Below are 17393 nucleotides of genomic sequence, written 5' to 3'. Positions count from 1 at the left end.
TTTTTTTTTTTTTGTTTTTGTTTTTGTTTTTAATTTGAGAATCAGGAAGACAGGCACAGATTTTCTATTCCCTGGTTTACTCCCCAAGTGCCCACATGGGGCGTGGTACAGGGCACATAATCCAGGTCTCTCATTTGAATGGCAGGGACCCAAATATCTGAGTCATCACTGCTTCATTCCAAGGTCACATTAGCTAGGTGCCAGAGCCAGGAATCGAACCCAAGTACTCTTGATGTGAGATGTGGGTGTCTTAACCACTAGGCTAAATGCCCTCTCCCTGCAGGGTTGGCTGTTTTTTTGTTGTTTTTTCCTTACCTAAATTCACATTTTATTGCCCCTATGGGACCAACGAATCCAAATTAGTTTCCATCAAATCAAGTCTATGTGCTTTTTAAGAAAAATACGTATTGTCCCTGAAAAAACAAAATGCAAGTCAGGGAGAAGGTAACTGACCAGTGGTACTGGAGTTTGCCACCAGCCCCTCCTTCCCCACAAGGTTCAGAAAGAAAAGGAAGTCAAAGGACTACCAATAAAGCAGGGGCACTGGGGGAAGGAGGAAGTGATGGCCGCAGGTGAGGACGGCTGACTGCCCCGCTCACAGGCAGGACTTTGATCTCAGAGCTCGGCGCCAGCCTAGCAGTCCCGGCCGAGCAGAGGAAATGTCCCTGTCCTCACTGCATCCTTCAGTCAGCAACATTGTTCTGTCATCTTGGTGCTAATTTTTAATTGTACCTCCAGTAAGAGGGAAATGATTATTTCCAACACCAACTAGCAAACAGCCCAATTTCTTGAAAGACTGGCTCCGCACTGAGATATCCTGAGGGTCCAAAGCTGCAGGGTTCTTCGGAAATGGAAAGGGAGCCATGGAGGCAGAGCTGATGCGTGGGGTGGGTGTTCTGGCGCAGTGGCTAAGTCACTGCTTGGGGGGTCCCTTCCTATATAAAGTACCCAGACTTTGCTTCCCACTCAGCTTCTAGTAAAATCACCACCAGCAAATCCCATACAGGTACCCATTCGGGTCCTGGCTGCACCATTTCTGATCCGGATGCCTGGTGACAGCCTGAGAAAAGCAGCAGAAGATGGTCCACGTATCTAAGCTGCTGCCAGCTACACACACGCGACCCAGATGAAGCTCCTGGCTTTGGCTGGCCAGTGCTGGGCGCTGGAGCCATCTAGGGAGTGAACAAGTGGATGCCATGACCTGCAAATGACTCCGGAGGCACAAGCGGAAGAAGCAAAGGCAAACAGGATTGGGACTGCAGCCCGACAACAAGCTGTCCTGCAAAGGAGAGGGGCTCCAGAACGCAGAGGCAGCCTGCAGAAAATCGGGGGAAGATACAAACAATGCAACTTCCACAAGGATTTTAGGTCCAAAATTTACAAGGAACTCAACGGCAAGAGGTCTTTCAAATAAACAAACAAACATATTTTTTAAATGACACATGCACACACACGCGCACACACACACACACACACATACACTCACACATCATTTCAACGGCAAGAAAACGAACCTGATTTAAAAAAATGTGGAGGAGGGACCCAAGAGGGGAGTGGCTGAGGAGAAATGAACCGAAGACCCCCAATTTCACTTAGAAGATTAAACCTGAGAGGCTGCGCGTGAAGTGGGGGCTGCAGTTGGAGGTCATGCACTACATCCCCCAAAGCCGTGCTCCTGGCCACACCAAGAACGTGCAAAAAACACAGATGATTATTCACTGAACTCAGCGGCTCCACGTCAAGTAGACATGGGTTTTTATTTCTCTACTTAGAAATTAATAAAAATACATTTAAAAAAGTACTGTCACACACACACACACACAAAACCACCAGGCTATGTTTTCCACAAGACTTAGCATGAAATGGAAACACAGCCACGGAATGCTAAGGACAGCATCGCTGTTTAAAAAGTCAAAGACCAGTGACAATGAGGACAAGGCAGTGGCATTTGGAGACCGAAAGCAATTTGATTTATTTAACAAAAGCTTATTCTTCTGAGAAGAAACCAAAACACATTTTCTGAGGGGAAAAAAAAAAAAGAAACCATTTTAAGTACATTTCCAAAATAAATCAGGCAGAGTAGAGTGAGCTCTGGCTACAAACAAAATACCCAGGCCGCAGAAACACGGTGAGAAGAATGAGGCGTGGAGGGGGGAGGTGGCAGGTGATGAAAACAAGGGATTGTGTTTATAGAGAGAAGGCCAAGGGAGAGAAACCCTGCCCACACCTTCATAACCTGCTACTTAGGATGAGGGTCCCTGCAGAGGCTTGGGTCCAGGGTCCCAGCAGAGACGCCGGCCACTGGATGCCCAAACCCCTTGGAGAACGGCACTGTGTTTGCATATAAACTATACACATCCTCAGGATGTTCCAAGCCTGACCTACATTACTCACACTGCCTAAGGCAATACAATGCCAAGCAAGCCATTGTTCAGCTGCATTTTTAACGGATTCATGACACTAGAATTACAGTCTCTACATGCTCGGTACAGGTGCAATTTAAGAAAACAAAACAACATTTTCAATCCAAAATTGGTTGAATCCCTGGCTATGGAACCACATCCAATTTTCATTTTTTAAATCCTCTATGAAAACAAAGCAAGCAAAGAGAAATCTAATCTGGGCATGCATTGTAATTGAATATTTGAATTTAATGTTCAGTAAGACAAAGCATTCCATTCAAATAGCTGAAGTAGTTAAATTCAAATTTGAGCAAAAATCTCTTCCAAGAAAAAAAATGCAAACCTAAAGATTATTTTTGCTGGGCTTGCATTGTCGGTGTAGTGGGTAAAGCTGGCATCCCATACGGTTGCTGGTTCCAGACCAGGCTGCTCCACTTTCCATACAGCTTCCTATTAGTAAGACTGGCAAATCACTGGAAAATAGCCCAGGTGCTGGGGCTGCACCCACATGGGAAGCTCCTGGCTCCTGGCTTCAGTCTGGCCTAGCCCTGGCTGCTGCAGCCATTTGGAGAGTAAAGCAGCAGATGGAACATCTGTGTGTGTGTGTGTTGTCTGTATCTCCCTTACCCTTTCAAATGACTATAAATACAAGTCTTTAAAAAATTCGTACTTGCATATTCATATGACACGTCTCTTTATTAGCCACATTCTGATTCAGTCCAGAAGCAAAGATTTTGGCCCAGGGAGAAAATGTCAAGATTTCAGGGCTGACGTGGTAGTCCAGTGGTTAAATCCTTGCCTTACATTTGCCAGGATCTCATATGGATGCTGGTTCATATCTTGGCTGCCCCACTTTCCCATCCAGTTCCCTGCTTGTGGCCTGGGAAAGTAGTTGAGGACAGGCCAAAGCCTTGGGACCCTGCACCCGCGTGGGAGATCCAGAATAAAGAAGCTCCTGGCTTCAGATTAGCTCAGCTCCCACCTTTGCAGCCACTTTGGGAGTGAAACAGCAGATGGAAGATCTTTATCTCACCTTCTCTCTGTAAATCTGCCTTTCTAATAAAAACACATAAATAGTTTTTAAAAATTATCACAACAAAATAGAAGTATACAGAACACATTTCTTTCTTTGCTGAATGCTGATTTGGGCAGCAAAAACAATGTGCCTACTCTTCCAAGAGCAACTACATCCCAGACATTCTGACCGCATTTGCCTGAGGTCCACCAACTTAATATCTTCTACACTCAACGAAGCCAGGAGTAAGGACAGTTTAGTAGAATTACCAAATGGTGAAGGTCACCTTAGAACTTGTTTTCTGATCATATTCAGCCCTCTTTTCCTATAATCCTGTCCCAGATGATGGTGTGCAAAGAATATCAAATTGGAAACCAATAAAATGGGCACAAGACTTCAGATAAGTGAATCAAGTGCAACAGTCAAAGACAGACAGAATTTGGCCCAAGAAAACAGCTGAACCATCCTAATGTTTTTAACACTCCCAGAACTCAGGAATCCCCTGTCTGAGAAAGGGCGCGTCTTCTAATGCGGTCAGCTCTATCTCCAGCCCACCAGCGACTCACACACAGCTGTGGGCCTTCCTTTCCTGCCCTCACCTGTGCCAGAATGCTTCCCTAAGGAGCAATGGTCACTCAATGCCCCAGTCCTGGCATCTAAGCTATTATGTTCTCTTCAATAAGACTCTCTGGAAATGTTCTGGATCAGCGCTACCCAGCACAGTCAACCCTCTGGACTACATCTTCAAGCAGCTTCTACTTGATCAGAAGTTCTAGGAAATTCTATTGCACAAGAATTTCTAGGTCCTTAGAGGACATGTTCCCCATTCATGCCAGGGCTGCCCTCCCCTCCACCCAGTGGGTGTGCAACTGATTTTGTGCTCAAACACCCACTATCACATCTCAGCTTCTCCTTCTGTCTATGTGGTCTTTGCTGTATAACTGATTCTTTCCACTCAGGAGTTTTCTCATCTGTAAAACTGAGCAGATAGTAGCAGCCCACTGGGAGACGCCTGCAACGAACAGGTGAGGTATGTATGGGCACATGACTAGTAAGTCTAAAAGATGAGATGAATATCTATCTGCTATGTTCTACTAAATTCCTCTAGGTTCCCTTCCACAAGGAACAGAGTAACAGAGGCCAATGGCAGGCCACGATGTAGTTTCTCCTTTTTACAAAAGGCCCCTATTAGGTTCCTAAGCCTAGGAGGGAAGGCCAGACTTCCCCAAAGATAAGACTGCAATAACCAACCTGAGCAGAGCCCTTCCAGGTCACCTGCAATCTCCTTCAACATCTGTGTCTGGCCCCCAAATCCACTCAGCCCAGCCCAGCAAGGGGAATTAACTCACAATGACCAGCGCCCTTCACTGAGGCATGCCCTGGGCTGCCCAAATTCCTTCACAGAAATCCCACCCCTTGAGGCAGGTTACCATTCCCATTTTCCAATAATGTATAAAAACCTGAAGTTCCTTGCCTAGCTCACAATCTCAGTGAGCGGAAAATTGGGATCTGCGCCTGGCAGCCTCACCCCAGGGCTTAGGCTCAACTTCGCCATCTCTCAGGACCCTGGAAGGACCTGCCCCGACCACTGCCCTGTCCCATCTTCAGCTTGTCAGAGTATAAACCCGTCTGCCTTAGTATACAGGCTTTGGTGGTTCCTGCAAGTCCTCATACCTGCCATTTTACATGTATTACTAGGAAACATGAAAAGGATTTTTGCTAATCAAGTCACAGCATTAAGGAAAAAGTCAGATGAAAGCTAAGCCAACAATGTCAAGTTCTTTTCTTTTTCCCCTCCTAAAAGTAGGAGAATCCAAAATTAAAACTGTCCAACCAAGTTGCATTCACTTTCACATTTCAGCTGCTCCCAGAAATGGGTGGAAAGAGTCACAGCTCTGCTGAGGATGTTTCTTTGATGTGCACATCAAAGAAAACTGATGTCCAATTCTGCTCAAGGGAAGAGCATCGCTGTGCTTGCTGTAGCCTCTTTCAGCTTGGTTTGCTTAGAAACGGTTACAAGAATACATGTCATTTGGCCTGCAAGGTTTTGCTTAGAAAAAAAAAAATTTAACACTGAGAGAGTGTGAGAGTTTCACATTCTCAGTGCCTGAAGCTTGCCTTCCAGTAAGACGCGGCACACTAGGCACTGTCTGCCCGTTGCCTCCCGCGTGAGCCTCCCTTCTCGCTGCCACACAGGCCAAGCCCCTGCAGGCACTGAGTTTGTGGGTTCTTTCCAACATCATGCTTGGTCCTCCTTAGCCTCACCAGTTCCAGAAGCCCTTCCTTGCTGCCCTGCCACGTGGCCCACGGCTGAAGCTCACCTGCTACTCCGTGCCACTCCGTTCTCTCTTCACAGGGGTTACGGGCACCTCCCCGTTGACGCCTTCGGCCCCACTCACAGACATCAAACTTCTCCGCTCCTTCTGGTTGGACTTGTGTTCCACTTTTGTGACTCTAAACCTGAAGCCGGGAAGAGCAGATGCAATGGGTTTCGTGTTTCCAGTTAACAAGAATTATAAATTAAAAAAAAAAAAAAAAACACACACACAACAACAAAAGAAAACCACCAGCTATCTCGAGGATCCCAAACAAAACTCAGCCTAAATTTGGCACAGCCAAAAGCAACAATCTGTAACACTATGGGCTTCCCTATCCGGCAGTCCCCCAGCTCCTGCCCAGCTCCTGCCCGGCTCCTGCCCGGCCCCTGCCCAGCTCCTGCCCGGCTCCTGCCCAGCTCCTGCCCAACTCCTGCCCGGCCCCTGCCCGGCTCCTGCCCGGCTCCTGCCCAGCTCCTGCCCAACTCCTGCCCAGCTCCTGCCCAGCTCCTCGCCCGATTCTTTCTCAGCCAAATCACAGGCCATGCTGAGTTTTCATGGAGCCTACAAAAAGCAATGAAAAACACAGAGACCTGAAGAACCTAAGTGTTTTCTGCTTTGGTGACTTCTGTTTTTTTACTTGCTTGGCTGGGGGCTGTGTGAACTCCAGGCCTGACAGTCCACGTGACACCCGGCAGGACACCTGGCAGGTCACTAGGCAGACCACTCCTCAGGAAGAGGTACCTGGTGTTAGATAAGACCCACTCCCCTATAGCCCATCAGTTTATACTTTTTGAAAATTGCTTGCTTCAAACCCACCAACAGAAGCCTGCCAACTTGTTCTTTTTAAATTTAACAGTTAAACTGACCAATCATGACTGTATAATTATATGGAATTGGCCTGAAATGTATAAGAACCCTGTGCTGTTCAACCTCACTTTTTTCTGCCCTGCTGTTCCTGCTGCAGCCTTGGCTGCAGCTGCCCCTCCCCTCCCAGCTGGGGTGGGGGGACGGCTGGGAGACCTAGGTTAACCTAAATAAACTGCCCTTTATGTGTTAACACCGACTTCAGACTTGATGATTTTCTGGGGATCTCAAAATCTGGTACAATAGCCCGAAGTCCTAAGCATCCCAGAGTTCTGGTTTCTAGCAAGGGGTCAGTTGTTCTGACCATACAGGGCTGGATAAAAGGACTGCTTTACAAAATTAGCTAGAATCAACAAAATGTGTCCTTGATAACTACCTTTTAAAAACATAACCCTGTGCCAACACACAAAGACACATAAGATCCCCAACAATTCATTTAGTCAGCACTGGTAGCAGGGCTTAGGGGTTTTCCTAATTTCTTTTTTTAATTGGTTTTGCTGCTGGTTCACTCCCAAAATGCCCACAGCAACTGGGACTGGGCCAGGCCCAAGGCAGGAGGACGGGACACCCCTCTGGGGTCCCTAGAGGGATGGCAGGAAGCCAAGTACTTCAGCCATCACCCACAGCCTCCCAGGTGCAGGAGCAGGAACCCAGAGCTGCGAGCAGGGCAGGGAGTCGAAAATGGCCCTGCAGAACGGGACACAGGCATCATGGGGGTATCTCAATCACCAGGCCAAGCATTCACTCTGGTTCTGTTTTTGAAGAACAAATTTTGCTTACTTCTTTTAAAGATATGAGACTGTCATGAGAATGAATAGAGAAAGTAAACATATTCCATTTCCCTGGGTTGTTTGTTTTTTCATTTGTTTTTCAGTATATTACCATCAAACCCTTAGAATCTTTTATAATTTCTCCTTTCCACTTCTGGACTTAATTCCCTTGAAATCATTTCAAGTAAATGCATTCTCTTTGTCTAAAATGAGATCGCCAGCCACAAGGAGGAGGAAAACAGAGACGAAGTCAAAAGAAGTCCACGGAAAACCCATGAATAAAATTCTATTCTGCTCAGCCTTAAGGAACATGTGCTGAAAACAAGCTTGGAAAATCGAACACCTACAGCGGCCAATACCCTAGACAGAGAGCTGGACTTGGGGCATTTGTAAAAGCCATGAGGAATCTAATTTTAAAATGTTAGCAGCTTTTTTTTTTTAATTTTTTAAGATTTATTTTACTTTTATTGGAAAGTCAGATATACAGAGAGGAGACAGAGGAAGATTTTCTGTCCACTGATCCTCTTCCCCGAGCGGCCGCAACAGCCAGTGCTGTGCCAATCCCAAGCCAGGAGCCAGGAGCTCCTGCCAGGTCTCCCACACAGGTGCAGGGTCCCAAGGCTTTGAGCCATTCTGGACTGCCTTCCCAGGCCACAAGCAGGGAGCTGGATGGGAAGCAGGGCCACAGGGATTAGAACCAGTGCCCAAGGGATCCCAGCATGTACAAGGCAAGCCTACCATGCCAGTCCCACTTTTTTTTTTAAGCAAACAAAACACACTTTGTCCCAGCAAGCCACATGTTCTCAGCACATCTGCATTGATAAATCCCCATGACTGCCTCTTCATAAAGCAGTGGCTCATGAGCTGTGCTATGTTGCTGTCAGTAGCAAACAGCCCCGAGGCCTTCTTGCTTTTGCAACACATGACAAAACTATGAGGAGTAAAAGTCACAATAGCCCAAGGCTTCCTGAGTGAGCAAGACCATTACGAAGAGTCATTTTTCTCCCCTGGCAACACCATGAGGGACTTGGAGCGGACACCCCCACTTTGCAGCATGAGCATCTGCAGCAGGTTGTGTGCAGTGATGCCAGGCCTCAGATGACTGGATGCCATGAGTTCAGGCTTCTCCCCTCCAAGGTCTGGCAGGGGACAGGGAAGGATCGTGCCCGTTTCTGCTCAGGGCTAACACAGTGTGACGCCCCTGTCTAATGGACCTTCCCAACACAGCTTTGGCAGCCCAGTGTGTGCATGGGACTCACACACTGTATTCCACTGCCAAATGCTTCCTGTCACCTGGCCTAAAGCAGGATTCTTCATCAAACACATGTGCATGCTCCTTTAAGGACAGAGTGGCAGTGAGCAAAAAGAAAAGTCACAATGATTCACATGGGCCTCACATGTGGACTGGAGAGTGAGGGCAAAATCCTGTATCTTCTTTTCTCCCTGGTGTGTGGCTGCTGACACTCCCCTGGTCCCTGGCAGGCAGGGTCAGCAAGTGACCAACTTCCAGGCAACGAATTGGAGGCAAGATGGGTGTTGTTCGCACGGCCATCTCAAGCCACCTGAACAGTCCCCTCCATGGACTTCTTCACGTAAATCCAGAGGAAAGGGGCCTAGGGCTCCCAAGAGCCAGCCACTGATCTTTCAGTCACCACCTTCAGATTTCCACAGTGAAGGAGAGTCGTTTAATATAGTTGGGAATCGGGCTTGGTCAGCTATGATATTTACCTTTGTTAACACACACCCCCCACGTGATCTAGCGACAGCTGCCTTCCAGAGTTCTTCTGTTGTTGGACATACGCAGGACACAGGCAAAAAAAGCACCTCAAAGCCTGTGCCCTTGACCTGAGCCAGCTTAGGAGAACGTGCTGCCCAAGTGGGCAGGGAGGGCCCACCTGCACCCCACTGGCCACTGTGTCCCACACAGGCCACCAGGCTCCTTAGGGATCTTACCTGCCCACAGAGAGGACGGTGACTTCTCCTTGGCGCCTGGGTCGGCTCTCTTTGGACTTGTTGGTAGGCTTTATGAAATGCCATCGCTTGTGCCGACACCGCTGACACACATCCCTCTCGACAGCGCCGCCCACTGTGTGCAGATGGTGGCCACAGACATGCTTCCCCGGGGTGGCCCCTGGGGACAAGGGCCCGGGACTCACAGGGGGGCTCCCGGGCGTGCTGGGGCTCACAGGGCTAAAACCGACAAAGGAAAAGGAAAAGGTGGAACCAGTTACTCAGAGAAACATCAACCTGCACGGTCTTTCCCCCTGTGAACAGAGAAGCAGGTTTACGTCAGGAAAAAAAAAAAGTGCATCTTCCAATTGGCCAGATGGGTTTTATGGGTGGCTGTTAGACAGCAGGTACTTGGCAATCCTGATCACACGTGACAGTCCATCTTGAACAGCAGTCGTGTGATTTACCACTTACAGGATGGAGTTAATTGACTGGAAACCAACCAGTGCTTCTAATGAAGATGCACTGTTTGACTTCGTTTCATTTCTTCCTAAAATGTGTCCCTCCTCAGGGAGCCATTCTCCTTTCTCACACATAAATTAGAAGGAAAAAGATGGCCTGAACACATGAGGGTGTTTCCAAAAGTCTGTGGAAAACTGAATTTTAAAGTAAATTCATTTCACTAAGTAAAAAAAAAAACCCTGTTAAGTCCCTGTATATATAGGATCATCAGGTTTACAGAAATGAGTAGTATGAAAAAATATGCATGGATTTCAAAAAATGTTTGCACCAAAATAAACCTATTTTTTCATTCACTCTTTCCATGGACTTTCTGAAGTTCTTTTCAGTGTATCCTGAAGGAGAGAAAAACTTAAATTTTCAGCAAAGAGCAAATGACTTAAAACAATCAGAATACTTCATCCAATCTGGCTACATGATAGCGGGGTGGTGGTAACAGCAACCATAAAAATGGTGGTGCCATTTCAGTTCCATTTTTATAAAGCCAGCAGCATCAGTATTATTAATTTCCTCAATTTAAAAATGAGGACACAGAGGCTCAGAGAAGGTAAGAAACTTGCCCAAGGTGAATAGCAAGCACAAATCTAAGATTCAAACATGGAGAGGTCACTCTAGAAACCACCATGTACAGCACTTCTGCAGCAGGGAGCCCGCTTTGATCACCTAGACGATACATGGCCAGACCACCCAAAACCCAAACAGAAGCGGAAGTGCAGCAGCAGGATGGTGGCTCTTCTCAAGGGGCACCTGTCTGGCATGAATCAGCAGGTCAGGGGCAGGCTGACCAGGAAGCAGCTGCTGCCTCACATCGGTGCAGAGCCTGACACCTGAGACGGGGACCACAGGAGGTCTGTGATAGTGGAAACCAGCCTCTGTGCTACTAAGAACTGGCCTCGGCAGCCTGTACACAAAGGATGGCCCGCGATGGAGCAGATGCTCCCAGACACGGCAGATAGCACCTGCTCTCTAGGGATGCCCTCTGACTTGCTGAAATAAACCAGGCAGCACAGCAGTACCTTCCTGGGGTACAATGTTCCACCAACACCACATGTGAGAAGGCTAAACTGAACAATGTAACAGCATTCATTCCACAAATGTGTACAAGTACCAGGTGAGGCCAAATACAGGCTTAACACAGATGGCTGTGGTCAGGGTCTGAATGTGGGAGAAACCACATTCCTAAGTCTCTCTGAGCTACATCATCAGAGCTCTCTTGACCCCGCCTGCCTGCATGACGAGTTGTTTCTTTGGAATGCACATCTAACACAGCCACTGTGACAAACACACATGAAATCAGTCCCAATTTACCTTGCTAGCCCTCCTTGATAAGGGCACCAGTTCATGTCTCATCTGATCCACTTCCAATCCAGCTACCTGTTTATTGCCTGGGAAAGCAGTGGAGGATGGCTCTCAAGTCCTTGGGTCCCTGTACCCACATGGGAGACCCAGAGGAAGTTCCTGGCTCCCGGGTTTGGCTTGGCTCAGCTCCAGGGATTGCAGCTATTCAGGGAATGAACCATTGGATGGAAAGTCTCTGTCTTTCCTCTCTCTGTTAACTCTGCCTTTCAAATAAAGTAGATCTTAAAAATAAAAGGAAGTTCATTAAAATCTACAGCAGCCTGATCTTGAAGCCGACAACTGTGAATGGCCTGTGAATGATGCTATAAAGATCCAAGTGGCCCTTGGCAGATAGAGGTTCCCCACCACTGCTCTGCATGACACACCTTGGGCTCATGGTGCTCAGTTAACTTGCCCCCAAGGACAGGCAGTCTCTAGCTAGCACAGGAGGCACTCAGCCAAAGTCCCCCAGTGCTAACGCTGTGCTCTTGCCTTACCTTCCATGCCTCACTTTTCCCCCTTTATTCTCTAACACGATCATTCTCAACTAGGGTAGGTTCTTCCCCTACAGCACAAGGGACACCCTGTACAGACTTCGGGCTGCCCTATGTAGGAATCAAGTAACAGGTGTGGTCTGACATGGAGGGAGTGGCGGTCAGAGATGCTGGTGACCTCCCTAACAACAGGTAGGACAGGGCCCAACAGCAAAGAACTACGTGGCGGGTCATCTTTACAAATGTCATTCTACCTGAGCAAAGGGCTGAAAAATGACCTCAGTAGGTGGGAGGAGGAGCGCTCACCTTTCTGGATCGCACAGGCTGTTGTCTGCTACCATGGCCTTTAAGACATCGGCGTTCGCTAGAGAACAAGAGCAAAAATGAGTTAACATGAGTCATCAGAAAAGCTGTGAGAAAAGCACCCCAGTCTCTTCCGTTCAGAGCTGAGGTCTGGAGGCCCAGGATCAGGAAGAGCCTTCATCAAGGTGACCCCGGGTACAGCACCACCTGCTGGTAACCCTGACCACACAGCAGTGCGCTGTGCAGAGGACAGACCTGGGGCTTTGCTTCCTACACAGCAATAGCAACAATACCACGGAAGAACCAATTCTGCCTCCAGACCAGACAGACATTCATATGCTGCTATGCCGTCACAGTTGGCTCATTCTAATTGAGCCACTTTGATGAGCACGTATGTCTGGAGGGACCTATCTTCTCATATTTTGTGTACCCCTCAAATCATGAGCTCTAACTGAACCCTGGATAGCCACTCAATATCAAGTATCAAGCCCATTCTACACAAAACTATGGAAGGGAAAAGGTCAATTTGCAGAAGGGCCAATTTGACTTAATACTAGTTCAGAACCCTGGGAACATTTAAGTCTGGACAGACGTCTTAAAATTTCAGCCACTAATCAATATATGTTATTAGCACTGATCATAATATCTCAGTTACATAATATAGGTTTATTTATATTAGACTGTATGTTAACTTTTTTTAAAAAAAATTCAAATTTGCAGATGGAGGGTTAAATGACTATCACATAAAGCAAATGGAATCTAGGCTACTTGGGTTCCCCTCCTCCACCACTCATGTTCTTTTCTGCCTTTGTACAGTGATCAAGCTCTCAAACATAAAAGGCTGAGGTAAATGTGTTAGTTCCTTTTGGATTTATTAGTTGGCAAGGCCAAATGTCATTGCTGACTCTAACCGTTTCCATTGGCTTTGGAAGCACAATGACTAACCAAAAATAAATTCTCTAGAGAGGGAATAATTTAAAAGAAACTACCACTGACCCCGTGAGCCAACGCCGACATTTAAGCCATAATGCTCAAATGACACCTCACCGGAGGCCAATTGTCTCCACCGCAGCAAAGATCCTCCCAGGTGAGGCTCGCTGGTCCTCACCTGGCTCCCATCATTGCCCTACCCAAGAATCTTTTTCCACTGACCTTTCCCTGATCAGCCTCCCATGACAATTTCCTGTCTGTGTATGCACAAATTGCAAATCTACACTTGTGATATCACCATCCCCCAGCCTCTCTCCAATGGTCACTAACCTAAGCAGTCTTTCAGAGTCTTTCAGGGCTTTGTTTTTTTCTAAACTCTGGGTTTGTTTTTTTTTTTTTTTTTTTAACATTGATTTATTTTTATTGGAAAGGCAGATATACAGAGAGAAGGAGAGACAGAGAGGAAGAACTTCTGTCCTCTGGTTCACTCCCCAAGTGGCCGCAACAAGCTGGAGCTGAGCCGATCCAAACCCAAAAGCCAGGGGCTTCTTCTGGGTCTCCCACACAGGTGCAGGGTCCCAAGGCTTTGGGCCGTCCTCGACTGTTTTCCCGGGCCACAAGCAGGGAGCTGGATGGGAAGTGGAGTGGCCAGGATACAGATGAGCGTCCACATGGGATCCCAGGAGTACAAACCAAGGCTTTAGCCACTAGGCTGTATCACTGCCGGCCCTGTAGGTCTTTTTAAAACAAATGTGGATGCAACATAGTTTCCTTTACTAAAAGAAATACTGTATCGCCTTCTGATATCCATGAGACTATACAAATGTTCTTGTTAACACCATCTCTGATCTAAGTAAGAGTCTCGCCATTACAAAGAAACAAACAAAAAAGCACTGAAAACAGGCCTGTAGCACCTTATCCCACCCAACAAAGTTTGCAAGTGACCACTCTCAAATATACTGTCATCACCCCGCCTCTGAACTAATAATGAGCATGTAGAAAACTCATTTCCTTCCAGAATAATTGGTTCAGATATACAACCCCTTAGGGGGGTTGTATGTATTATACATATAATATGCAATAATTTACCAGTTTACACTTTACCTGTAATTATTCCTCAGAATTTAAAGATTTATTTATTTTATTACAAAGTCAGATATACAGAGAGGAGGAGAGACAGAGAGGAAGATCTTCCATCCCATGATTCACTCCCCAAGTGAGCCGCAACGGGCCGATGCACGCCGACCCGAAGCCGGGAACCTGGAACCTCTTCCAGGTCTCCCACGCGGGTGCAGGGTCCCAATGCATTGGGCCGTCCTCAACTGCTTTCCCAGGCCACAAGCAGGGAGCTGGATGGGAAGTGGAGCTGCCGGGATTAGAACCGGCGCCCATATGGGATCCCGGGGCTTTCAAGGCGAGGACTTTAGCCACTAGGCCACGCCGCCGGGCCCTATTCCTCAGAATTTAACACCACAATGACAACGAACAAAGGTATGAAAACAAGGATAGCCGTAACAGCACTTACAGAAACGAGCTTTAAAAAGAGATTTATGTAGTTGTCTGAGAAAAGTAATCGATAAAATAATGATCACCTATAAAATGAAACATCAAATTATGAAATGGGATTAGGAAGATAATATATTAATATATTATAAGATAGCAAAAGTATTCCCAAGGGACAGAACCTGAAGTTCCTTCCTTTTAATATATTAAAAGCAGTTGTAAAGTGGTTTTTTTTCTTCTTCTTCTCCTTCTTTTTTTTTTTTTTTTTAGTAATTTCTCTCTCTCCCCCATGCCTCTCTCTTCTCATGGACTCCTAAATTCTGGAAACTTCTCCTTATCTCTTAAAATTAACTAGCATAAGCTCCTTCACCTGTTTCCTCTGAGATCTCTCAGATATCTCAACCTTCTGCCATCATTCACATCCACCTGAGAAGGGTGAGAGCCTGGAGTGCAATCATGCACCCACATACTCACACAGCTATACATGTACACATGGGCACCTGCACCAACACACGTACACATGGGCACCCACACATGTACACATGGGCACCTGACTCCACACACATACACATGGACACCTGCATCCACACATGTACACATGCACACCTGCACCCACACATGTACACATGGGCACCTGCACCCACACACGTACACACGGACACCTGACTCCACACACATACACACGGGCACCTGCACTCACACATGCACACATGGGCACCTGCACCCACACACGTACACATGGGCACCTGCACCCACACATGTACACATGTACACCTGCACCCACACACGTACACACGGACACCTGACTCCACACACGTACACATGGGCACCTGCACCCACACATGTACACATGCACACCTGCACCCACACATGTACACATGCACACCTGCACCCACACACGTACACATGGGCACCTGACTCCACACACGTACACATGGGCACCTGCACCCACACATGTACACATGGGCACCTGCACCCACACATGTACACATGGACACCTGCACCCACACATGTACACACGGACACCTGCACCCACACATGTACACATGCACACCTGCACCCACACACGTACACATGGGCACCTGCACCCACACATGCACACATGCACCCACACACGTACACTTGGGAACCCCTGCCTCCAGGCTAACCTCCAGTTTACACCAGGAAGGAACTTTTAGGCTCTGTCCCTTGGGAATACTTTAGCTATCTTATAATGAGAGGATTTTTTTTTTTTTTTCAAAAGAACACCATCAAGAACTTAAACATATGCTTTAATTTGGTTGTGAAATTACCATAAAGAAAAAAAAAAACCTGATTAAGGTCTACTGCATCTTCTATCTCCTCCTTGCCTATTACTCATAACTCCAGTAAACCTGCATTTCAAAGAAATAAACAAACGTCTTTTTTCTTTTTCTTTAAAAAAAAAAAAGCCATTTCCCAATAGACAGATGACAGAATAAGCAAAGAAGCAATTCTCTGTGTCATGAGGTTGGGAGGTGAGGAAACTACAAATACACTTACTCAGGCACACTAAGTAGGTCCCCCTCTGTGTGCTGCCCAAGTGACTATGGACAAGATTCCTACCCTGTGGGCCACTGTTCCTACATCTTTAAAACGGGGTGAGGACAGGCCCACCTCATATGGATAGTCCAAGAACTTGGTGAGCGGATGTCTCAGAGGTTATGCAAACAACTCGAGCTGTATACTAAACTTCTCCAAAGGGAAGCTGCTCGCCATCCCTCTTTCCTGGCACTCGGAATACAGTAAGTGAGCAACAGTCTGTCCTTAATCAAGGTGTCATTTTTCACACTTCTTGTTACCTTACTTGACCACAGCCTGAGAATATGAAACAGGAAAGTTGGGAAATAATTCATAGCTTTAAATAACTTTCATCCCGCTGTATTTTTCTGTGTTTGTGTCCCTGATTGTTTTTCACCTCTCAGCTTTAATTAATTCATAAAATAAACTTATGGCAGGCAACGATTTGTAAGACAAAAAGATAGAACATTTGAAGAGCTGGACAGTACCTTAGGCCTTAGGAATCCTCTGAGAGACTGACAGTGGCTCTTCTAGGTAGACTATGGACTTGAAACACTCAAGTTCAAACCCCTGTCCCACCTCTTGCCAAAGCAGGTAAGTGCAAAGTGGGTAAGCTGGTTGAGCACTGTGGACCTCATTTCTTCAATGGTAATATGGGGGCTATTACAACTGAGCCACAGAATGCAGTCACTAGAAAGCCTCTAGAATAACCCTGAGAAATAACAAAGTCATGGGTGCAAAGAATTTTTGTCTCGGAGTCGGCACTGAGGCTCAGCACATTAATCCTCAGCCTGTAGTGCCTGCACTCTATAAATAGACCTTTCAAATAAAAAAATAAATCTTGGGCCCGGCGGCGTGGTCTAGCGGCTAAAGTCCTTGCCTTGAAAGCACCGGGATCCCATATGGGCGCCGGTTCTTATCCCGGCTGCTCCACTTCCCATCCAGCTCCCTGCTTGTGGCCTGGGAAAGTAGGAGAGGACGGCCCAAAGCTTTGGGACCCTGCACCCGCGTGGGAGACCTGGAAGAGGTTCCTGGTCCCGGCATCGGTTTGGCGCGTACCGGCCTGTTGCGGCTCACTTGGGGAGTGAAACATCGGACGGAAGATCTTCCTCTCTGTCTCTCCTCCTCTCTGTATATCCGGCTTTTCAGTAATAATAAAATCTTTAAAAAAATAAATAAATAAATAAATCTTAAAAAAAAAAAAGGAAGATTTTTGGTCCCTGGCAAAATCTTCACAGTGTGATTGTTTATTTGGATTCAACCATCAGCCTCTGCTTCATCCACTCTCACCAGCTTAGCTGCTGCTCTGAGTGTGTGGACAAGGAACTCCACACACCTTGGAAATCAGACAAGCTGTGGTTTGGGTGTGTCCCTCAGAATTCGGGTGTTGGAAGCTTAATCCTCCAACTCCCATGTTCATGTATTTGGAGGCACAGCCTTTAGGTGGC

At 46.9% G+C, this 17393-nt stretch overlaps 1 protein-coding gene across 1 annotated transcript in view; it reads right to left on the bottom strand.

Moving 5' to 3' along the window:
* The window catches only part of RELL1 (RELT like 1), a 51364-nt gene that overhangs the window by 5722 nt on the left and 28249 nt on the right, over nucleotides 1-17393 (bottom strand). Inside the window, exons 4-6 of the mRNA XM_058670222.1 lie at nucleotides 11977-12034; nucleotides 9323-9559; nucleotides 5739-5877 (exon numbers count right to left, since the gene is read on the bottom strand). Of these exons, the coding sequence (XP_058526205.1) occupies nucleotides 5742-5877; nucleotides 9323-9559; nucleotides 11977-12034 (431 nt within the window). The 3' untranslated portion in view covers nucleotides 5739-5741. The remainder of the gene's footprint in view (nucleotides 1-5738; nucleotides 5878-9322; nucleotides 9560-11976; nucleotides 12035-17393) is intronic.

Source organism: Ochotona princeps, chromosome 11 (genome assembly GCF_030435755.1).
Source record: "Ochotona princeps isolate mOchPri1 chromosome 11, mOchPri1.hap1, whole genome shotgun sequence".
Taxonomy (NCBI): domain Eukaryota; kingdom Metazoa; phylum Chordata; class Mammalia; order Lagomorpha; family Ochotonidae; genus Ochotona; species Ochotona princeps.
Note: the sequence above shows the minus strand (reverse complement) of the source record. Positions and strands in the feature narration are given on the sequence as shown.